General features: G+C 32.3%; 2 protein-coding genes across 4 annotated transcripts in view; both read left to right on the top strand.

The window, feature by feature from the left end:
• Nucleotides 1-24694, top strand: part of LOC115888104 (transportin-3) — a 34206-nt gene that overhangs the window by 340 nt on the left and 9172 nt on the right. The window contains exons 2-13 of the mRNA XM_030907676.1: nt 81-258; nt 319-499; nt 581-836; nt 889-1070; nt 1131-1408; nt 5233-5428; nt 16198-16385; nt 16444-16587; nt 19808-20011; nt 22079-22221; nt 24288-24437; nt 24503-24585. Of these exons, the coding sequence (XP_030763536.1) occupies nt 81-258; nt 319-499; nt 581-836; nt 889-1070; nt 1131-1408; nt 5233-5428; nt 16198-16385; nt 16444-16587; nt 19808-20011; nt 22079-22221; nt 24288-24437; nt 24503-24585 (2183 nt within the window). The remainder of the gene's footprint in view (nt 1-80; nt 259-318; nt 500-580; nt 837-888; nt 1071-1130; nt 1409-5232; nt 5429-16197; nt 16386-16443; nt 16588-19807; nt 20012-22078; nt 22222-24287; nt 24438-24502; nt 24586-24694) is intronic.
• On the top strand, nt 8556-11654 carry LOC115888105 (zinc finger BED domain-containing protein 4-like). Of its 3 annotated transcripts, none has more exons than XM_030907680.1 (4): nt 8556-9320; nt 9388-9540; nt 9750-9948; nt 10053-11654. In XM_030907680.1, the coding sequence occupies exons 2-4, from the start codon at nt 9394-9396 to the stop codon at nt 11630-11632; spliced, it is 1926 nt and encodes a 641-aa protein (XP_030763540.1). In that variant the 5' UTR covers nt 8556-9320; nt 9388-9393; the 3' UTR covers nt 11633-11654. The 3 variants fall into 3 exon arrangements, with proteins under 3 accessions (XP_030763540.1, XP_030763538.1, XP_030763539.1); XM_030907678.1 differs by having other exon boundaries at nt 9388-9609; XM_030907679.1 differs by having other exon boundaries at nt 8556-9609.

Here is a 24694-nt window from a genome sequence, read left to right as displayed (position 1 = left end):
TCCATCTAATATGTTGAAACGTTCAGTAATTCAAGTTAAACTCGTCATAATAGATCTACCATCGTAGTTTATAATTTCAGGTACATGCTTGGACGGTGGCAGACGAACTGTTGCACCAGAAACGCGACTTAGAATCGTGTTATTTTGCAGCACAGACAATGAGATCAAAGATTCATCAATCGTTTCATGAATTACCCATTGAAGTTTACGGATCTTTAAGAGATTCACTTTTGGAACATTTTAATCAAATTACTGAAGGTCGAAGAAATATGTTTCCTGCAGTAATAATATATAATAATATTTTTATTATTTTTACAGACACAAGTAGAATCATAACTACTCAATTATGTTTAGCACTTGCAGATCTAATATTGCAAATGCCATCCTGGCAAAGAGCAACTCTAGATTTAATAAACAGATTTTCCAATCAGTCTTACATTTATCCATTAGTAGAGATCTTAACAGTATTGCCAGAAGAATTAGAAAGTAGATCTGTCAGGTAAGAAATTGAAAGTGATTTTCATTTTCTAGATACCTACAATACATTAATATGAGCAGTTTCAATGTTATATGTTTTTAGACTTGGTGAAAATCGACGTCAAGAGGTTTTAGAAGATCTGAAAGAATGTTCTCCGACAGTAATAGAATTTTTAACGCATTGTTGTACAACTTATGCAGGAAATCTTTTAAAAAATTCTCTTATTATAGCTCGAACGATAAGGTGTTTTACATCTTGGGTCTCAGTTGAAGCTGTTAGTTTAAATAGAATTTCAGATAGTGTTATAGTCAACTTAGCCTTTCAAATATTGGATTTTAGGCCTCACGAAGGGAAGGAAGTGAGTTAAGATGTTTTTTATATTTTTTTTGGGTATATTTAAGTATTTTTAGAGCAACATTCAATTATCTGATGCTGCAACAGACTGTATTTGTACACTACTTAGATCATTAGAAAACAATAATAATCAAATAGAATTAGAAAACTACTTGTTTAATAATATACTACAACTGGAATCATCGTACCACTATTCTGTTGCAAACGAAGACCAGACTAGGTCTATGGAGTATTGTAGGCAAGTTGAGAATAATTTTATTTTACAAATCACATCTATAGAGAATTAATTTTGTTTCAGATTATTTACAGAATTGGCCGAATCATTTTTAGATAAAATTGTGTCGTCGAGCGCACCTAATAATATGCATCACTCTGTGAAAATTTTAGATTTAGTGTTGATGTGCGTGGGACATCACGATTATGAAGTTGCCGAGATTACTTTTAATCTGTGGTATCTTCTCAGCGAACAGCTCTACCAGTTGAGCAACAATAACATAAGTGACCTTTTTAGACCTTATATTGAAAGATTGATTACTGCGCTGTGTAGGCATTGCCAGATGGAACCCGATTGTGAAGGTAAGTACATTTATTTGTACACATAAGAGCCCTAACAACTATATGTTGGGACAAGGTCTTTTTTTGCAATAAAAATAGTAATTTGTTAAAACGACTCAATTTATTTTGTTTATTATTCTAAATTCAAACATTACAATATGATCTAGACAATTTTACTATATTTTTATAACTTTGCAAACAAATCACTTTTGATAATAGCTTATTTTGCCAAAATCAAGCCAAATTTGCTGACAACTATATATTGGGACAGCACAACAAGAAATTTGTTTAATACGGAGTTACATCACCTTTCGCCTTAACAACTGCCTGAATTCTTAATGGCATTGTATTTACCAAAAATTGGCACATTTGAGGATAAAAATTATCCCAAATTTCCTGCAGTTTTGTCCGCAAATCAAAAATTGTTCGTTGAGGGTGATTTCTTAAATAATGCTTCATTTTATGCCACACAGTTTCTATAACATTGAGGTCCGGACTACTTGCAGGATGGGATAGAACTTTTATATTATTATTACGGAACCAATTTTTAGTTGATTTTGCTGAATGGCACGATGCTCCATCTTGTTGAAAAATATAGTCTTCGTTTGGAAACAATTCTTGAGCACTAGGCAAAAGTGAGGTCTCAAGTATATGTTGATATTTTTGAGCGTTAACAGTGCCATCTATAAAATTTAATTTGCCCAAACCTCTTGCTGACATGCAACCCCAAACCATAATCCCCTTAGGAAATTTAACAACCCTCTTTAAGCAATCTTTATGAAAGGCTTCTTCTTTATTTTGTATTATTCTTTTTCGATGATCTCCAACGCAAACATCAAATTTAGACTCATCGCTAAATATGACCTTATTTCAATCATTTTGTGTCCACGATAATTTAGATTTTGCCCAATTGTAGCGATTTTTCTTTTGAATTTCTGTCAGTAGCGGTTTTTCTTTGGCCTAATAAGAATTTGTATCAATAATCTTCAGGTAATTGATTATCCACACAAAATAAAGTTTACTTTGTAAAACCCCAGACCGCATTTGTGGATATATTTTCGGCAACATTCTCTTGATATGATGTTACTTCGCGAAGAGTACTTCTTCTCGCAGACTTGCACATTTTTACTAAATTTCGTAAATCTCTCTGAGATACAACTTTTGGCCTTCCCGAACTTTTACCTCTAACGCCTACACTGCCAGATTCGCCGTATTTTTTTATTATATTAAAGACCGTGGTTTTTGGAATACTTAAATCATCAGAAATTTTTCGAATTGTTTTTCCCGTACTGTATTAACGAATGATAATTTCGCGTAGTTTTTGATTTGTCGCTTTTCCACGGACCATTACTTTGGATTAAATTAACAAAATTGAAAATTAAAAAAATTAAAATTACTTACAGTAAGTCTCACTACTCAAAGTATCGAGTCACTTCAAGCTGTCAATGCTGAAGTAAACAGTTTGCGACATTTGTGACGTTTATAGCAAAGCGGCCTATGATATTAATTATTTAAAAATATTTGTCCCAACATTTAGTTGTCTGGCAAATTTGTCCTTTTATGAACAAAATCCGCTACTGTAAATATGGATTGATTTACAAATTCATAAAAATATTTTCAAGTTGTTTAGGATATATGGCTATGTTTATATTTAAAAAATTAAACATATATTTTTCAGTCATTTTGAAAAACCAGGGCAATAATTCCAAAATATGACCTTGTCTCAACTTATAGTTGTTAGGGCTCGTATACATACATAATATAATATGTCATTCTATTCAGAGTGTCATTTTTTATAAAATAAAATAAAAAAATATTGAAGGTACAATTTCAAAAACAAAAGTTGTAGTCATTTCTGGTGAAACAGGAAGTGATCGAAAACAATTGAATACGTCAATCAATCCTAATTTATGTCATATACTAACATACCAAATCTCGTTTTTTATCTGAAAAAATAAAAAAGTTTAGGGGCGAGCCACTTTTGAGACGCACCCGGTATAGTTGTGACTGATTATAATTATATGATGACTTTGTTATATTAATATTTATTTCTAATTTTTTATATAAGAAAAAAATATATTGTGATTTTTATTATAGATTGTTCATTGAGATAATTATATGATTTTGACAGTTGACATCAAAATAATTATGACTAATCAATCTATTTTTCACTGTCACTGTCATATAAATATTTTGCTGGACACACTATACCTTAGGGTTATGTATTTGTTTTTTTCTAATTTTGTTTTGTACAGGGTGTGCCAAATTGGATGCTTTTAAAGGGAAACACCCTTTTCCATAAGAGATAGACGAAAACTAATATCGATGTCTGGAGCTCAACTTTTATCAAAAATATGATGATGAAAACCGCACATTTAGATCTCTTACCCTTTCGGAGTTACGGGGTGTTTATCAAAAATGTGCATTTTTAACAAATCGCTGTTACTTTTTTGCTATGGAAAATTTTGTTTGGTTGGAAATCATAGTTGGCTATGAACTTAAAAAAATCCTGATGTTTAACCCTTTGCAACGATATAAAGTTATGGGTATTTGTTTCTAATAATGAGAGAAATATTAGGGTTTTTTATCTTTGTATCGAAGCAGGCCTTGATTTTGTGTTGACCTAGTTGCCTAATTATTTTTTATCGCAATTTAATATTCTATATTATTATTTATCTGCAAAATTAAAGACTTTTGAAAAGATAAATCAACATTCTATATGAGTTTTACCAATTGCAATTAAAACGCCATTAAATGGAGAATTTAGAGAGAATCTAATTGGAACAAGGGATCCCATATCTTGGCCTGCTAGGTCCTGTGATTTAACTTCTTTCGAATTTTATATGGGGAAAATTAAAGACCTTATATACAAGGGAAGAACCATATTGGGACGAGAGAAGAATTGCAGAAGGCTACTAGGCAAGCTTTTGGACTTATTACACCAGTTCGCCTAATAAATCGCTGTAACTCTATGCGCAAAAGATGTTTATTATGTAGTCAACAAGAAGGTGCTCAGTTTGAACATCTTAGATGATTTGTTTTAGAAAAAAACTATATTCGTCACTCAAAAAATACGCTTTTTAGCTTTGTTCTGTGTTTATTGTATCGATTACAATTGTAATTACTAAAACTAATATAGAATGTTAATTTACCTTTTTAAAAGTCTCTAATTATGCAGATAAATAATAATATAGAATATTAAATTGCGATAAAAAATAATTAGACAACTAGGTCAACACAAAATGAAGGCACACTTCGATACAAAGATGAAAAACCTAATATTTCTCTCATTCTTAGAAATAGGTACCCATAACTTTATATCGTTGTAAATGGTTAAACGTCAGCATTTTTTTAAGTTCATAGCCAACTATGATTTCCATTTAAAAAATTATATTTTTTTAGTTTATTTCTGACAAAAAGAGCAAGCATAGAAAAAAACTCTGTACGCCACTGGATTGTGCTTAAAAAAGTGCCTTAAGAACGTCTTTACAGAATTTTATTATTCCGCGAATTAAAAAAGTTATGGGCAATTTTCAAAATGGTAAAAAAATCAAAAAGACCCCGTATCTCAGTTGACAGTGAAAAATATCAAAAGGCGGTTTATGCCATTAAACGTGTCTCAGAAATCGAGCCCAAGACGTGACTCAGAAATCGAGCCCATGACATCTATGTCGGTTTTGCTCTATCTAGTCAGGAAATAGGTTTTCTCTGTTAAAACAGACCAATTCCGACCACCCTGTACATCCGTTTAACGGGTTAGATGTGATTTAACTAAAAAAAAAGAACACTAAGAACTTAATTAAATACGATTTTAAGAACTTTATCGATCTACTATCTTTTTTCAGGAATATTAGAAGATGGAGATGAATTTAAGGACTTTAGAATAAAAGTATCTGAGCTAATTAGGGACGTTGCATTTATAGTAGGAAGCACCAGTTGTTTTAGGCAGATGTTTCTCAATTTGCAAAATGCGGGTGTGACCTGGGATCAGACTGAAGCGGCTCTTTATATTATGAGGGCTGTTGGTAAATATGTATTAAGGTTAGTATACTAAGGGCTGGCAAAGGTTAGTTTTGGGTTAGTCATGATCTTTGAATAAGAAGACTAAGGAAGGAGCATAATGCTATCCATGTATTCATGCATGGTGGGCGGAAAAAGCACCATAAAAGCACTCTAGGGTGGGGATCCTTGACAGTTCTGTTTGACGATTCATTTGACACATTTGAATTTGATTTGAAATTTTGTGGATTTGTCAGTCTTTACGGAGCTTATTTTATGTTATTTATTATTTATTCTACTACTGATAGTTGTATAAAGGTAGTAAATCTAGATGGAAATTGTGGCAGAACTTAAATTAACAGTGACACTATCGCGATTTATCGAAAAGATTCTAAAATAGTTGGTTGTGTAGCGTGCGTGGTAGATCTCGGCAAAAATTGAGTGAAATAATGGAACAACTTTTGCTCTAGTAAGTGACTATATAATATACATACGTGTAGTACATCGATCATTTATGAAATTCACTTAAATTAACTAAATTATATATTTTTTCTTGCATTTAGCTTTTATTTATTACTTGTCAAAGATTAGATGTCAAAGAATTTAGATACGTTAATTTGACTTACCTGCTTCAGTAGCGTATCGGATGGTTGTGTTAATAAATACTTATTATAACTTATCTATTTTTATTAGAATTATATATTTTTATAACAATTTTAATAACTACCAACATTTATTCACAACGTAAAATAAAACAACAAATTATTGAGTCTACCCCACGTCTACCCTACCATCATAGTTTTAGATTTTTTAAATAAAATTAGAACGACACTGATAAACCGGAGTTTAAGTCGGCCATTTTTTGGGTCGAGATTTCCATATGTAAGAAGAGGACAATGTGTTTATAATGTATTGAACAAAAAGAGAACAGTAAAAACGTTGTCAAATGTATGAAATAAACCGAGAAGCTGTACAGGGTGAGTCAACGATAGAGTAAAGTCCATTATCTCATTTGTTTCGAGGTTTAAAAAAAAAATTAAATATAAAAGTTATAGGGACGGTTAAGATACACATTTTAAAATTGTTATAGAATATACAGGGTGCTTCAAAAAAGTGTGGCCAATATAACATAGTGTCAAGGTGTATTACTGGTTGCATAACTGCATACTGCTAAATAATCGCAACGTGCATTGAGGAACCTGGCGCATTCGCCAGAAAGTAAAGAAAATTATAGAATTCTTTAGAAAAATCTAGAAACAACCGCCAGGGGGTATATAAGGCCCGCGCTTTGACAATTGGACAAGTTGGAAGTTTGAAGTCTGAAGATAGTCTGAAGTTTGATAATACCGCGAAATACCGTTAGAGTAATAGTAGTTGCATAAGTTGTGTTGTAAATAGTATAAGTTGTGTGTACAGAGTGAGACAAATAAATTCGTTAAGTATTTTATCGTGAGTTTAAATAGTGGACCCACGGAATCCTTAACAATTGGTGTCGGAAGTGCGATTCAAGAGGATTTTAAGGAGAAATTAAGTGGATTGGACGATTTTTAGACCGAATCAGAGTATTTTTATGGTTGGTACGAGAGAACAAGCGAGGAAAATGGAAGAAGTAAGCAAATTATTGGGCGATTTTATGGAGAATATGAGAAGAGAGAAAGCAGAAGAAAAAGAAGTAGAAAAATTACGCCGTCAAAGAAGAACAGGACCGGCTTGACAAAATTTTTGAAGATTTGAAAATTCAACGACAACAAGAAAAACAAGAAGAACAAGAAAGACTACGTAAAGATAAGGAAGAGGAAAAATTACAACGAGAACAAGAAAAACAAGAAGAGCAGGACCGGCTTGAGAAAATTTTAGGCAATTTAGAAATCCGTCAGAAGAATGAATGGAGGGAAATTTTAGAAGATATAGAGACGCACCGCCAGAAAGAAAGACAAGAAGATCAAACCGTCTTGGGTAAGAAGAACTTTGAAGAACTAGAAAGAAGGCAAGAAATCCACCTTCAAAGAAGCCGTAGAGAAGATCTGGAGGAACGCCTTCAGCAGAAGATAGAAAGATTGAGATGGACCTACAGAAGACCAAGGTACAAGTAAAGACACCTGGCGTTCAAGGAACAGCGAACCTTAAGGCCCCGACCTACGATGGACAAAACGACATGTGGACAATGTACCACCGTCAGTTTGGAAGCAGCCGCCACTGCCAACGGATGGACTGACCGAGAAAGCAGCGGCACTTGTCATCGCGCTGCGTGGCCCTGCCCTGGAACTGTGCTGCAAACTATTCCTGCAGCCCAACAGCAGGAATACCAAACTTTTGGTCACTGCACTGGACAGAAGATATGGCGACCAACATCGACGCCAACTTTACCAGGCCCAGATCAAGACACGCCTGCAGAGTCCTGTCCGGAGAGAGTCTGCAGGAATTTGAAGCAGACATTACGTCGCAGGAACACCTAGCGTATCCTGTAGCACCGGAAGGATTTAGGAGGAAAACTCGCTGCTCAGTGCTTTATCAGCGGACCGAGGGACAACGAATTACAGAGGGCGCTGCAAATATCCCGATTTTTATACCAGCAGCGAAACACTGGTCAGGGCGCTAGAAATTGAAGTTGCTTTTAGCGCCATCCCTAGACCGAAGATAAGATCGGTAACGGTCGAGGAACAGCCCGGAAGTTCTCACATATGTTTGGAGGAGATGTTTAGTAAACTATGTGAGTTACTAGTGAACAAGAGTAGCAACAACACCCAGACAGAGAACCAGAGAAGATCCCAGGATATTAGGTGCTATAGATGTGGCAGGAATGGCCATATCCAACGGGATTGTCGCATCCAAATGCCATTCCGTTCATCATAAAGAGAACATCGGCACATCGGAAGATCCCAGGACATAAGTTGCTATAGATGTGGCAGGAATGGCCACATCAAACGGGATTGCCGTGTCCAAATGCGATTCCGTTTACCATCGAGAGAACATAGGCACCAGGAAATCAACACTAATGAGCGAGTATTGGCTGAAGAAAACAGAGCCCCTAGGATGTTTTCCGTTAGGAGTCTAGGAAAAACCGCTGACAGTTTGGTGATCAACGGGAAGGTCAATGGTAGAAGAATTCGAATGACTGTGGACACAGGCGCTATGGTATCGTTGGTGCGGACTAACTCAGTGCTAGGGATGTCGATCTCAGATCGATTAATCGAAAAATCGATTATTTACCGAGAAATAATCGATTTTTTGAATCGATTCGAGACGGTGGATCGATTCAATGAATCGATCTAAGAACTGCCCGAATCGGACCGATTCACGTTATAATGGTTTCATGTCATATCTCACGTCACAAAAGATGTAAACCGCTAACAGTATCGACACTTTCATAACATCTTTACGACATCCTTAATGCGAGTCAGGAGTGGCAACTTTCCAAAAGAAAAAACTACTTTTCTTCTACAATGTTTGTAGCATTTTAATTTTATAGCGGTTTCTGATCTAGGGACTTTAGTTTCCGTTGGTACGTGGTGCGCACTGAGTGTATTTCTATCTCTGTTAAGTGACGTTTGACGTTGAGTAATAAAGACAAAGAACAAAAATATATTCGATGCGCATTAGCCCCAATGGAAACCGCTATTAGTATTTCGACATGTGACAAGACTGACAACATAACTTTACTGACTTGACAAGTGCATGATTATTGCAATAATAAATTATTGTAATAAACGATTGCAAACAATGATTGCAAATTATTAGGTAAACTTTGATTAAAGGCTGTCTCCGCTCCTCCTTCAAGCTCCAGCTCCAGCCTCCTCCTACCTCGTAATCCTCGTGCAAGCAAGAATCGTAATTCTTGGTCCTCGTCCTCGTGTTATTTTTAGTTTTAAAATTGTGTTTGCTTGTGTTATATTCTGATAAAATCAAATACAGGATCAAATACACGATCCGAAAGGTAAGTGAAACATAAATTATTATATATATATACAGTATGTTTGTTAAAACATTCTTTTTTTTCTTAGCCTAAAATGTCAAGTAAAAGTGATACCTGGAAACATTTTGTAAAAAAAGGATCCAGTGGCATATGTAAGCATTGTCACATTGAAGTGAAGACATGCGGAAACACAACAAATTTACGTAACCATTTATTACGTAGACATCCAACTATCAAGACCGTAAGTCAACGTAAGCAAGTGGTGGCAAAGGCAAATAATCATATTGGTGGTGGTAACAAAGAAATAGAAGTGTGTATCTATATACTACTGTATATATCAATAACCTCTCCGTAGTCTTAGTGCAATGTGCATGCTTAGAAACTATTTTGAAAGTGTTAGTTTTCTGGTTCGACTAAAATAATGAAGTAAAAAGTGCTTATTATTTCCAGATAAATAATATTGATGCTCCTTCAACTTCAAAAGAGAAACCTGTCACATTATGTTATGAAAACGAATCAAGTTTGATTAGTTCAAAAGACTGTGATTCTGACTTGGAAAGTGTAGCATCATCATCAGTATCACAGGAAAAGTCAAACTTTAATCAGCTAACTATGGATTTATGTGTTAATAATATCAAATCATTCAAAGGTGAGATTTTTTGCAGTTAGGTATGACAAATTATTTTTTGTTATGAAGAATGACCTTTATTACTTTATTGTAAGCAAATTAAAAATAGTACATTTTTCTTTCAGTAAATGGAAATAAGAATGGACAAATAAATAATGCCATCATGTTCATGATCTGTAAGGATTCATTACCACTGAACACAGTTGAGAAAGAAGGGTTCCAGTACCTCATGAAAACAACAGTGCCTTTATATAAACTTCCTTCACGACGCACAGTTACTCAAATGATAGATGACAAGTATGATATTGTTTCACTGCAATTCAAGGAAAAGCTTGTAGATGTGGAGTCAATATGTTTAACTACGGACATCTGGACAGACCCACATAATACAAGGAGTTACATGGGTCTAACAGGCCATTTTATTGATGAAGGTGACCTGATGAGTATAAATTTTGGTGTGTCACATTTAACTGAACCTCACAATGCGGATTACTTGACTCAAATGATAACTACAATGGCGGAAAAATGGGGCATAACATCAGAAAAAGTTACAGCTGTCATAACGGACAATGGTGCCAACATAGTGAAGGCGGTAATAACAGCGTATGGGAAATCAAAACACATATGGTGTTTTGCACATACACTAAATTTAGTGGCTCAAAAACCTTTTGAAGAGAAAGATGGTGTAGAGAGTGCTAAAGCATTGCTACACATTATAAAGGATATAACTAGATACTTCAAACAAAACGTTAATGCTGCTGATGCCCTTCGTAAAGCTCAAAATAATACAGGACTACCACTCAAATTGATTCAGTCTGTTTGTACAAGATGGAACTCTATATATTACCAGATAGAACGGTTTGTGAAATTATCAGAGTTTATAGCTCCAATATTACTCAACCACCCGAAAGCTCCATCTATGTTGTCAGCAAGTCAATTAGATGCTATTAAAGATCTCATAAATATCTTGAAACCCATGGAAGCTGTCACAAAAGAAGTGTGTGCAGAAAAATTTGTAACGTCGAGCAAAATAATTCCAATAGTATCATGTCTTTTTGAAACATATAGTGCAATGAAGACAGAAACAGAAGTTGGCACTGCAACAAAAAAATTAATAATAGAGGGATTTAAAAAAAGGTTTGGCACAGTAGAACAAGTCAACATGCTGGCCATATCAACTATACTTGATCCAAGATTTAAGAAAATACATTTTTCTGATAAACTGGCATGCTCGAAAGCCATCGATAAAATCAATACTATGATTAGGATTTTCAAAAACCAGTTAGAAAAAGATGTAACTCATGAAAATTCAGCCCATATTCAACCCCAGATTACAGAAGCAGAGGAGCCTAATATTTGGGAATTCCATAATAAATTGGTGAAAAATCAGCGTCATTCAATTTCTCAAGAGATTCAAGGAGAAGGTTTGCAAGATGAATTCAAGCATTATTTGGCCCAGCCTGTAGTCGACCTCAACACTACCAATCCCATCTCATACTGGCACAATCACAAACATTCCTTTTATAGTTCAATAAGGCCAATTGCTAATAGGTATTTCTGTGTAGTTGGAACATCTGTTCCTTGTGAACGACTTTTTTCTGTTGCGGGAAATATTGCAAGTGATGAAAGGAGTCGCTTAGATCCTGAGCGGCTAGATAAATTAATTTTTTTAAAATCACTTGATTTCAATTATTGGGAAATGTAAATTAATAAATGCCAAGTAGATACTATAGTTTATTCAATATACTCCCTTATTATTGTTTTTGATTTTTGGAAAAAATGTAAACAGTAAACCAAATCAAACTACAAAGACTAACGATTCGATTAATCGAACATCGATATTTCGATGTTCGATTTAATCGAGAATCGATTCCAATGCTTTCGATTCAAATCGAATCGAAGATCGATTTTTTTTAGAAAGAATCGACATCCCTACTCAGTGCAAGGATTGAAGATGATGCCCCTTAGAAGAAGAGTGTATTTACGTACAGTTACGGGGGAAATGGCCGTTGTACGGGGAGAGGCTTTCATGGAATTGGAGTTAGGGAATTTGAAGTTTCGGCATAGCGTTTTAGTGGCAGACATTGAAGATGATTTTATCATGGGTATGGATGTGATCAGTCAATATGGTTTTTCGTTTGATCACCATAGAAACATCCTGAAAATCGGAAATGAGGAATTTTCTGTATCTAAAGAGAAGAGACCAGGAAATATGGAAGAAAGATCATCGAAAATTGGTGATGATACCTGGTGATACCAAGAATACTGTGTTCGGGAAACTAGAGAAAACCGCTGGGTGCCGTGTAGGACGGGGTACAAATTATCGACAACGACCTAGATCGACGACGAGCTACCTTGGACAAGAAAATGAAACATCGCGAAAGCACTATTAGAATAAGGAATTTTAAGCTTAGAACTGACGAACCATGGACGACGATACAATTGAGGAAAGATCAAATGGAAGATCCAGACATCGAGCAATACTACGGCTCAAGGAAAGGTACGCGAGAGACCACCGTGGCAGGATATTGCGGACAGAGGGGCTCGTTTCCAAAGCTCTCTGGGCTCAATGGAATTCACTGGATTATTGAGAATGGATTGTTAAAGCGCACATGGGAAAGTGGATGGCAGCACAGTAACAACTCAGTTACTGCTGGTACCAAGGAAGAAAGTTACCCAGGTATTGGAAGAAATTCATGGTGGTAAAAACTGGAGCCCATCTTGGGGTAAACAAGACCTGAGCAAGCTTGAGAGACCGTTTTTTACTGGGTGGATTATTGTGAAGATGTTAAGAAATGGTGTCAACGTTGTAAGATTTTGCGCAGCTAGACAAGGACCAAGTACTCGATCTGGAGGAAAATGGAACAAGATAACGTTGGACTGTCGTTCGAAAGAATCGTTATAGGAAGGAAAGATTATTGGGAATTCATAAGGCCGTGAGAAGTAAAATTACGCTAGCCAGTGACCGGATGAAAGCTCGTTACGATGACCTCAGAGCTAATTCGTTTACAGGATTTCAACAGGACGATAGGGTATGGTTGTATAACCCACAGCGCAAGAAAGGAAGGTCCCCAAAGTTAACTCCAGCATGGGAAGGTCCTTAATACAGTCATCAAGAGGATAAATGATGTTGTGTACCGGATTCAACGCAGCCCTAGAAGTAAGATGAAAGTAGTTCATCTGGATCGATTGAAGAGATACCAGACAGGAAACCTTGATCGGGACGATCAAATTTGAGAAGGGGGCAATGTCAAGGTGTATTACTGGTTGCATAACTGCATACTGCTAAATAATCGCAACGTGCATTGAGGAACCTGGCGCATTCGCCAGAAAGTAAAGAAAATTATAGAATTTTTTAGAAAAATCTAGAAACAACCGCCAGGGGGTATATAAGGCCCGCGCTTTGACAATTGGACAAGTTGGAAGTTTGAAGTCTGAAGATAGTCTGAAGTCTGAAGTTTGATAATACCGCGAAATACCGATAGAGTAATAGTAGTTGCATAAGTTGTGTTGTAAATAGTATAAGTTGTGTGTACAGAGTGAGACAAATAAATTCGTTAAGTATTTTATCGTGAGTTTAAATAGTGGACCCACGGAATCCGTAACAATAGTTTTTTTAAATGCAACACCCTATTTTTTATTTTATTTTTAGATTCTGCGTAAAATTTCATAACTTTTTTATATATAATGTTATATACCGAAAATTAATAGTTTTTGTAATATTTAAATTTGTTTAAACAAATGTTAGATTGCAGTGTGATAAAAAATTGTCAGTGATGACATTGTTTCTGAAGTTGGACAACTAAAATTTGGTAGGAGAATTTTATAGAGATATAGAAAAAGATCTATGTAAAGATATTTTAGTTAGATGCTACAGTGTGTTCAAAATATATTTATGAATTTCAACTACTTAAAATTAACAAATTTCAAATTTTTTAAATGGTACACTCTATATATTATCATTTTTTCTTATAGATTTTACAAAACTCTTCAACTTTTATAATAGTTTGCGATTTATTCCAATTTTTTCTATTTTTACCCATATTTTTAATACAATTACGTTATAACATCATAGTAGTTGCCATGACAAAAAGTAATAATTATCAAAATGTCTTGTCTGTTAAGCAAGTTAAGGACAAAATTTGAATTTTAGTTTAATTTGTTGTAATAAGTATAAATGGTGGAGATAATAGTTACAGATTTTCCTGAAACGAATTGGTCAATATGACTGATATACACGAACAAGCCAAGAAAAACATATTTTTTCGTTCAGTACTATATACTATATGGTACTTTGCTAAGGAGTATAAGAATAGATGTAGATTATCTAGAAAACATCTTCAGTGTGTAATGGGACGGTTTCACAGCAGTAGTAATATTGGCTTTACCAAATGAATTATAAACCAGAATTACTACGAGAAAAAAACTTTACTGTATGTCGAAGAAAATTCTTATATCAGTATTCTTCAACAATGAGGTAATCTAGTATTACCTTAATCTGTGGCTATTCGCCCCGACGGAAAATCCAAGTGTTCTCTTTCATAATATAGAAATACACCAAGAAATTCACGACTACGATTTTAGTTTATTTGAGTAAAGTTAATTAACTTTAACTAATACCAGCAGTTGTAACTAATTATTAAGTAATAAATGGTTTGTTTTGTCATGGCAACTATGATTTTATAGGATAATTGTATTAAAAATATGGGTAAAAATAGAAAAAATTGAAATAAATCGCAAACTATTAAAAATAGGTATATGACAAACTTAATAAAAGTTGAAGAGTTTTGTAAAATCTATCAGAAAAAATGATAAGATATAGGGTGTACCATTTAAAAAAATTGAGATTTTTTAATTTTAAGTAGTTTAAATTCATAAATATATTTTGAACACCCTGTATCATTTAACTAAAATATCTTTACATATATCTTTACATATATGTCTATAAAACACTCCCACCAAATTTTGGTATTCCAACTTCAGAAACAATGGCACCACAGACAATTTTTTACCACACTGCAATTTAACATTTGTTTAAACAAATTAAAATATTACAAAAACTATTAATTTTAGGTATATAACATATATAAAAAAGTTATGGAATTTTACGTAGAATCTAAAAATAAAATAAAAAATAGGGTGTTGCTTTTAAAAAAACATATGTTATATCCGCCACACTTTTTTGAAGCACCTTGTATACTTTATAATAATTTTAAAATGTGTAACTTAACCTATAACTTTTATATTTAATTTTTTTTTGTAAACCTTGAAACAAATGAGATAATGGACTTTATCGTTGACTCACCCTGTACACATTGCTAAGAGACGTAGAAGGGGATATAGCAGATTCTTCGCGGTCGACCCAATCAGTACTTAAAATTATAGGAAAGGGTCATTATGCGTTCAGTTTCACGATTTAATTACGTCCCGTGATACTTTATTTGTTTGTTTATTAACGAGTCGTTGTAATTTCCCCTATAGCTTGTAAATTTTTAAGTGCAAGTTAGAAACACTTGCACTTTTGGTAAAAATAAGTGGAATTGAGTTGGTGTTCGATAGTGGTCGCGCTATTAGAACTCTGAATTCAAAAATCGATATTTCAAAATCCATTAGAAATAATTGATTGTAGTTTTTTTCAAAAACTTTCTTAATATTTCTGCTATATTTTCTTCGCAGACAGTATGTGAAAATCTTTACAAATAAGAAAGTTACACCATTGCTGAAAACTGAAAAAAAGTAAATGGACGGTTTTTTTAAATTTTTGAATGGAAAGAAAACAAGCCTATCAAAATTTTCTTATTTAAACATCTTGTAAAAGATCGGAACTTGAAAATAAAAAAAGTTTCTTCTTGAGTTATCGCGTGTTATGTGTTAAAAAGTTGAGTTTTCTCGCTATAAAAAATGAACACCTTAACGATATCCTTATAATTCCACTTTAGATGCTCAGAAACATATCTAATGATTTTATCTAGTTATCTTTTCGAAAAAAAAGTTTTTTAAAAAATTTTGATAGGGAAAGGCGTACCGGAGAAATGTGGCAACGCCGCAACAGCACACAGTCGCGTTTCTCTCACTCCGACTTATGCGACCCTATGCGATTTACTTCCACACATGTAAATACCGACCCAAAAGCAAGAGTTGCCAGCACGGTATATTATAGTACACAAGTTATTTTCTTAGAAAAAAACTATGTAAAGGTTGTGGTGTTGTAAAATGCCTGAGAATTTATTTTTTCGGTAAGTTCCCCGCTTTATAACATATCTATTTCAGTTCTGAAAATGAGGTCGTTCCAAATGTAATAGAAGCAATCATAAATATTCCAGAAACCACTCATATCGCAGTGCGTTACACTTCAGTTTTACTACTAGGAGAATTATGCGAATGGATTGAATCCCATTCTCAAGTCTTAGATCCAGTTTTAAATTTTCTAATTCATGCTCTTGCCCAACCTGGTTTAGGTAAATATTGTTTGTTTAGAACAGTTCTTAAAAGAGAAAATGTTTTATGTATTTTTAGGTGCTGCAGCTGCTAATGCATTACAGAACATTTGCGCAACGTGCAGTGACAATTTGTCTAGACATGTGCCGATTCTTTTGCAATTGTTGCACCAAATTGACACTTTCGGAATCAGTGATGAGGCTGTAGTGGGACTTTTTAAAGGTAAGTTAAATAAAATGGGCTGGTTTAGTTAATTTTTAATTTAGTCTAGTTGAAACTTGTTTAATGCGCCAAAATACGCGTTAAAAATAAACTATATGTACTTATGTTTATACCGCCGACGGTATACTAAAGAGAGACCGCCGTTAGACGCTTTTACATATTCATCAACATGAATACCGCCGAAAAACGAGGTAAATTTTTTAAGTATGATGGTATACAGGGTAGTCCGAACTGTATTCCGGAAAATTCGGCAGCATATTCTGCAGATAAAAATAAGTAAAAAAGTTCGTATCAATGTATGTCCTAAAAATGGCAGCAAAAACCATTCATTTATAAAATTCATTCATTTATAAAATTCATTCATTTATAAAATTCATTCATTTATAAAATTCATTCATTTATGAAATTCATTTATTCGTCAGGATCGATTATAATAAAATATTAACTGAATTTTAGTTGTCGCCCGGCGACGTACTTATAAATAGAAGGCGCCACCATAGGTAATGTGTTGTAACTGTTTTATTAGTAATAACTTTTCGTCATGCCTGTATAAATTCATTCATTTATAAAATTTATTCATTTATAAAATTCATTCATTTATAAAATTCATTCATTTATGAAATTCATTTATTCGTCAGGATCGATTATAATAAAATATTAACTGAATTTTAGTTGTCGCCCGGCGACGTAGGTTTTTTTCCGAGAAAGCGGTCGGTGGCAATGCTATGAAAGAAGCCGGCATCTTTGATTTTTGCGGAGTCATATATAGATAAGGACACATTATTTTTTTTATTGAGGTGCTAGTATTTACACAGAAAATACATTATGAAGGGCGCTGTTGCCATATTTTTGTATTAGTTGATATTAGCAAAGAATATTATTGTTTGGCTTTAGTTAGTTAGGGATAGTATGTCTATATATTCTGCATTTTTTTATTAATATTCTGTTGTTACACTGCAATAATACTTGTTATTTTGGATGTAGGAAAATTATTTTTAATGTTTTTAAGCAAAGACTGGTTTAATAAATAATAATAACAGTAATAATTTGTTATACCTATTAACAACAAAATTTAAAATCATTTAATATAAATATTTTTTTAAGTAGTAGCAAAAATATGAACAACAAATTAGATGTCAAAATTATTTATATTAGATCCTATTTAAAAATAATATAGTCTCTAATTTTTTTGGCAACGTTGGTTTATTAAATAATAATAATTACAGAACTAATTTGTTATATTAACAACAAATTTTAAAATCATGAAATATAAACATTTATTAATTTTCTAAGCATGCAGTGTAATGGAAGGAAAATATAAATAAAAAATTAGAAATCAAAATTATTTATATTAGGTGCTTTATATTACTATTTAAAAATTATATTTACTTTTACTGGCATTTACTTTAAAAAATAAATGAAATATTTTTTCTTCGCAAAAAACTACATGTAAGAGAATTAGCATAAACAAAATATAAACATCGTTAACTTTTTTTTTGAATTGGCACGTGTAAAACTTTCATTTTAATTTTCTCACCCCATAGTTTGAGTTCGATAACCATTTACTTAAATATGATTATACAACCACATTACTTAAATATGATTATACAACCACATTACTTAAATATGATTATTAAGTTCAACTAATTTATATTATTAAAACATCTAAAATACAAATACGTATTTTTAAAATTAATTGTAAGTTCATCTCATCTCTCTTAAAAATTGCTACTTCTCAAAATTTCCCATTAAAAAATAGACCATATACCATATAAAATGAAATAATTGAAAGATCGGACTACGGAAAACCACACAAATTATCGGAAAAATTTTGACCACCTGCACATGCACACAATCGTCAATAAATAAAATTAAAAAATAACTACTATTTTAGTATTTTAACTATTTTAATAAACGCCAAAAATAGCACAGTATTTATACGGCGAAGTTATAAAAATTTGGAAGAACCAATAATGCACTGACGCATACAAAATCCAAACGAATACTAAATTTCATTTATCAAAAGCATTCGATAGTCGTGGCTCAACGATAACCATTTAGTCGCACGGCGAGGTTGTCACATATGCTTTAGTTTACAAATGAATGAATGATTTTATTCGAATAAAACCATTCGATAGTTGAAATCATTCATTCATTAACCATTCGATAGTCTAATTCATTCGATAGTTCCCATCGCTATATAAAACTACTGACTGTAAAAATATACATTTCCATGACTTTCTACGTAAAAAATTTCTCTTGGTAAAAATCGCTACGAGCAACCGTTCTCAAGATATTTAAAATGGAAATAGTCAATACATGTTATTACAAAAAATAAGCACACGTTGAGTATAGTTATTTGACTGAAATTTTATTTTTTTTAAATTAATCATAAATTTTTCTGCGAAAAAATTATGATTAAACAGTTTCTGTCGAACTTTTGGCACAAAAACGTTCAAATTTATGATTTCAGTCTAATAACTACTTAGTCAACATATTTAATATTTATGTCAATGATGACGGGTATTGATAATTTTGATCGCAAATATCTCGAGAACCATTACTCGTAGCGATTTTTACCAAGAGACCTTTTTTATGTAAAAAAAGTCGTAAATGTATATTTTTTTACTCAGTAGTTTTATACAGGTGTGGACAAAAAGTTATTACTCTTCAAACCAGTTATAAAATATGTGTGTGGCGCCCTCTACAAGTAGGAGTTATATTAACATGAAAATGAAATTTCTCATGTCAAAAAACTCCCAGACACCAATTTTCATCCAAATATTGACGTTACTTCATAAATTATTTGGAAAAAATCGAAATAAAAATGAAATTTCTACAACCTGTATCTCCAAAACTAAGCATTTTAGGACATACATTTATAAGAGCCTTTTTACATATTTTAATCTGAGGAATATGCTGCCGAAGTTTCCGGAATACAGTTCGGACCACCCTGTATATAAAGAATACGGCGGTATATTTTTGAAAAAATAGAAATACCGCCCTTTTTTTATCAAATTTTATGCGTTATTGTTTCTCCCAACGTAAGTTCCCAGATTAGGTACTACTGTCAAAAAACTATATTTTATTGCATTCCAAAAATAAACATTTTTGACATGTTGATGCAAAATATGCAAGCAACGAGTTCCTTGCTACTCTGCGATCTGCGCCATTAAATAACAACAATTAAAATATTCTTTAAAATATTTATTTCTTTTAGGTGTCAGTACAATAATAGCAGTTATGCCACTGAATGAAATAACGCCCGCAATGCGTGAATTGTGCTTAATGCAGGTAAATCCTCTTTGCCATCTTATTGACCAAAATGTTAGCCCCACCAAGGGTACCAAGACTGATCCGGTTATGTGGTTTGACAGACTCAGCTCCATTTTAAGACACGTTATTGTAAATAATATTCCAGAAGGTAAGACAACATTGAGTTTGAAGTGTTTTCAAAAGTTTAGTTAGATTTTTGGTTTTATATTATACAGGGTTGTTCACCACATACGACACGGAGTATTGTAGCTAAACGATTAGATTTTTACAAATTGTAAGTTTTGTGTTCGTTGAAGGACTATTAGAGCTACAATTTAAAAATATTTTTACAAGATACAGAGTGTCCCAAATAAGTAAAAAATATCATAGTTGTATTTTTTTAAATGGAACATCCTGTATGTTATTCTATTTTCTATTCTACGATTGAAATAAAGGTAAATTTGATTAAGGTTTATCACACTTAAACCTTACCGTTTGTGAAATATTTTCAATTTTATGAAATTATATAGAATATCAGAGTTTTTAATACTAAATATTTACTGAAGATTATTTATTGATCAGATATTGTGTTGCAATAATAACAGTTTTACTACCTTATACAGAGTGTCCAAAAATTTATATTAAATAATTACTAGGTTTAAACGGCAATAACTTGTTTAATTTAAATGGAACACCCTATATATTTTACGTGAATCAAATGCACAATTTAATTGTCTATCAAATTGTATTAAACCATTTTTTACACATCCCTTCAAGTTTTCGTAGAAAATGCATTTTCTTATAATTTAAACCTCATTTATCCTATACCCATGGAATATTGACATTTCAGATTTTTTATAGCACCATATATGTACAAAATGTACAGGTGGTAAATATTGCAAGCCCATTGGCGTACAAAAAAAACTATTTAAATCTTTGTATAAGAGTATACCAATTAAATATACCACCATTATTCCGACCAAAAATTAGTTAATTACATACTTTTTAATTGTTTTAATTAATAAAGTATTCTACATAAATGTGGATTTGGCTCAAAAATCAATATAATAATAAGTTATGAAAATCGTATCTGTTTTTATAAATAAAATTGGCACTTTTACCACACTGTCTAATACACACACAAAATTCAGTTTTTTAGTATTTGGAACAATTATTATTAATCAGCGTAAACAGCCAATTAATGTAGTTTGAATACTGGGATCATATTAATTGGTCCTCTTTAACAAAAAATATTTAAACAGTTTTTTTTATTTTTTAATTAAATAAGCCAACTATATCGACAATATTAGTATCTGTACCCTTTGAAAATTTGTTACATCTTTAAAAATTTGTACATCTTTAAAAATAAGCTAAAATGTCAATATTCCATGGGTATAGTGATTATCAGGTCTAAATGATAAGAAAATGTATTTTCTACGAAAACTTGAAGAGATGGGTAAAAAATGGTATAATACAATTTGATAGACAATTACATTGTGCATCTGATTCCCGTAAAAAATATAGGGTGTTCCATTTAAATTAAACAAGTTATTGCCGTTTAAAGCTAGTAATTATTTAATATAAATTTTTGGATACTCTGTATAAGGTAGTAAAATTTTTATTATTGCAACACAATATCTGATCAATAAATAATCTTCAGTAAATATTGATTATTAAAAACTTTGATACCCTTGGAGAAATGAAGCCTTAAAATTTTTACTGCAATTTCATAAAATCGAAAATATTTCAAAAACGGTAAGGTTTAAGTGTGATAAACGTTAATCAAATTTACCTTTATTTCAATCGTAGAATCCAAAAATAGAATAATATACAGGGTGTTCCATTTAAAAAAATACAGCTATATTTTTTACTTATTTGGGACACTCTGTATCTTTTAAAAATGTTTTTAAATTGTAGCTCTAATAGTCCTTCAACGAACCCAAAACTTACAATTTGTAAAAATCTAATCGTTTAGCTACAATACTCCTTGTCGTATGTGGTGAACAACCTTGTATATCTCTCCAAAAAAATCCTCTATGGGTATTTCGGCACTGCAAGAAAATCTACAAAATAAAATAGTTATTTTTTGTAAACATTGCTGCGTTAATCCAAAGGAAACTACTTGTCAGCAGTTAAGTTTACTGATAAACAAATTTGCCTAACGAACAAAAAAATACCTAACGTTTCGGAAAGTATCTCTTTCCGTCGTCGGAAATAAAATTATATATCGTTTCAGGGGAAGTTCATCCGTGTAAGCCAGTGATTTTGGAAATATGGCCAGTTTTATCCAAGGCATTTGACAAATACCAAAACGACATTAGGATAATGGAGAGGTGTTGTAGGAGCGTCAGATTTATGCTTAGGTGTGCTAGTCATCAAGTAAGTATAATAAGTAAATTTACTGTATAAAGTCTCAGCAAATTGGTTAATAAAGCATTGTTTCATACAAAGACATCTAAATAAAGGGAGACAAAGCTGTTTACATTTTATCGCGATCAAACATCGTTTTCATGAAAAGTCGATGTTGTCAAATTTCTGCGGGTTGCGTTAGATCTACGGCTTGTGTTTGAAAGCGAAGTATGTTATTATTATTATTAATGTTTTTTTGGGTACAAATACAAACGGCGAACTAAATATACCGGGTGTCAAAAAAATGTGGCTCATCTCTATAATATTGTATTTTTTAGATAAAAAACGAGATTTGTTATGTTAGTATATGACATAAATTAGGATTGATTGGCGAATTCAATTGTTTTTGGTCACTTCCTGTTTCACCGGAAATGACTACAACTTTTGATTTTTAAATGACAACTTCCGTATTTTTTTACTTTATTTGATAGAAAATGTCGATCTGAATGGAATGACATATCATATGTCAACTTTTGATATTTTCGTATGTGGGTTATTTGAAATTGTAACGTGCGGTTCAGAACGACAATTTGACGCGAAATACCAAGTGTGTGTTACCAAATTATTCGTAAAAAAATACTTTTTCTAAATATGCTAATGAGCCACCCTCGTTCCATTTGAAAAAAGTGAGATATGATTAAAAATACGATTTGGGCATCTTTTAACCGGCCAGGACAAGACACGAAAAACATTAGACAATCAAATCTATTTTTTCAAGGCTCCTTGATTAAAATTTAATGTTTTTAACACAATTATGGCACTGTAGATTGAAATTTAAATACGATTTTTTAAGGGAAAATGTCAAATGTTGACGTATGGTATGTCATTCTATTCAGGGTGTCATTTTCTATCGAATAAAGTAAAAATATACCGAGGGTGCCATTTAAAAATCAAAAGTGGTAGTTAAAATCGGCATTATAAATCAAAATTTAAATTAAACTTACTTTTTACGATTGTTGATAGAAAACAGAACGCCACTTGGTAGTCGGAAAAAATAGAAATGCACACGGAACTCAACAGCGTTGCCATATTTATGTACCCATCTTCTTTTAACTCATATAAAAGTGTTAAAGTTTGTATGATTGTAAAGAAATTACTTTATTTAGATGTCTTTCGTTTTGAAACGAAAATAATTTCGGACTTCCATGGTCTTTACACATTTTATAGTCTGTCCAACGACAAGATCCTTGACAGTGATAGATGTGTCTGTCATTTTAATTTCAAAGTAGTTTATTTTATTTTACAAAGAAATAAGTTGGTACAATTGGAACGCATAGCAGGAAATTAATATATTTAAAATTTGAGTGACAAGTGATTACTTCAAAATATTGTGGAAAAAGCTGTATAAAACTGAGAAAATCTAATTGAGTTATTTTATTAAAAAAAACGGTATGTGTTAATACAAAACAAACAAGAACAGAACACCACATACCAAAAAATATAAAAGAGATTATTATTATATTTATCAATATAACTTATGTACAAATACAAATTTGTAATATTCCATAGGAATAAATAAAACAACATAAATAAAACAAACTATTTTATTAATAATAACACTTAATATAATACGAAATATTGCCTATTAATTTGGCAAGACTTTGACAAGCCTCAAAAATCTAAAGGCGAGTTCATACGCATCGGCGTCCGTTTGTCGTTCATCGTTCCGTCAAACCAATAAAACTGAAATATGATCTGTCATTTTTGAAATAAACCAATAAAACTGGTTAAAAACAACAAGAGACGACGCATTACGGGATTTATATTTAAACCCATCCATAGTTAACTTAAAAAATATTATAAACTTTTTTTAGTAAAATAAATAGATTGGTATGGACGTCATCAACTTTTCTTCTGTCATTGTCTGTCGAAATCTTACCTGATAAAAGAAAACAGAATATTTCAAAACCCAATCATTGTCTACCACATTCATAGAGATGTCTTTGGTTTCATATACGGGGGAGCTTCAAAAAAGGGGAATTTCTTTCAAGAGTAAAGCGAATTTCTCAGATAATTTTTATATCACTTTGTCGTAGATTCACGAAGTCCTACAAACGTTAGTTGGCCAAATAGTAAGGATTTATAGCGTCCACAAGCATTCGTGTTTTCTATATGTTGGCAGCATACTAGTGGATGAGTACGCTACCGACCCGCGATGTATAGGCGGTCTTATCGACATGTTACAGGTATTTACTTTGAAAATATGTGTGATTTCTTAGTTTTTTCAACGATTATGTCTTAATTGTTTCAGATGTTTATAGAACCCACATTCCAGATGTTACAAGAAGAACACGGACTTAGAAACCATCCAGATACAGTGGATGATTTTTTCAGGTATTTTTTTTATTTTTCTCTCAAGTTTAAGTGTTTTATAATCTTAAAGATATATTATTCCTATATTTCAGATTTTTTTCATAGATAGAAAAAATGTAAATGTCCAATT

This window comes from Sitophilus oryzae, unplaced genomic scaffold (assembly GCF_002938485.1).
Source record: "Sitophilus oryzae breed Bouriz unplaced genomic scaffold, Soryzae_2.0 scaffold_684_pilon_pilon, whole genome shotgun sequence".
Taxonomy (NCBI): domain Eukaryota; kingdom Metazoa; phylum Arthropoda; class Insecta; order Coleoptera; family Curculionidae; genus Sitophilus; species Sitophilus oryzae.
This window is presented reverse-complemented; position numbering and strand designations above follow the sequence as displayed.

Excerpts from the sequence above, each read along its gene's own strand:
- LOC115888105 (XM_030907678.1), top strand. The coding sequence starts at position 9,394 with ATGTCAAGTAAAAGTGATACCTGGAAACATTTTGTAAAAAAAGGATCC. Across the intron at positions 9,610-9,749 it reads GTGGTAACAAAGAAATAGAA|ATAAATAATATTGATGCTCC; the intron begins GTGTGTATCTAT and ends TATTATTTCCAG. Across the intron at positions 9,949-10,052 it reads TAATATCAAATCATTCAAAG|TAAATGGAAATAAGAATGGA; the intron begins GTGAGATTTTTT and ends TTTTTCTTTCAG.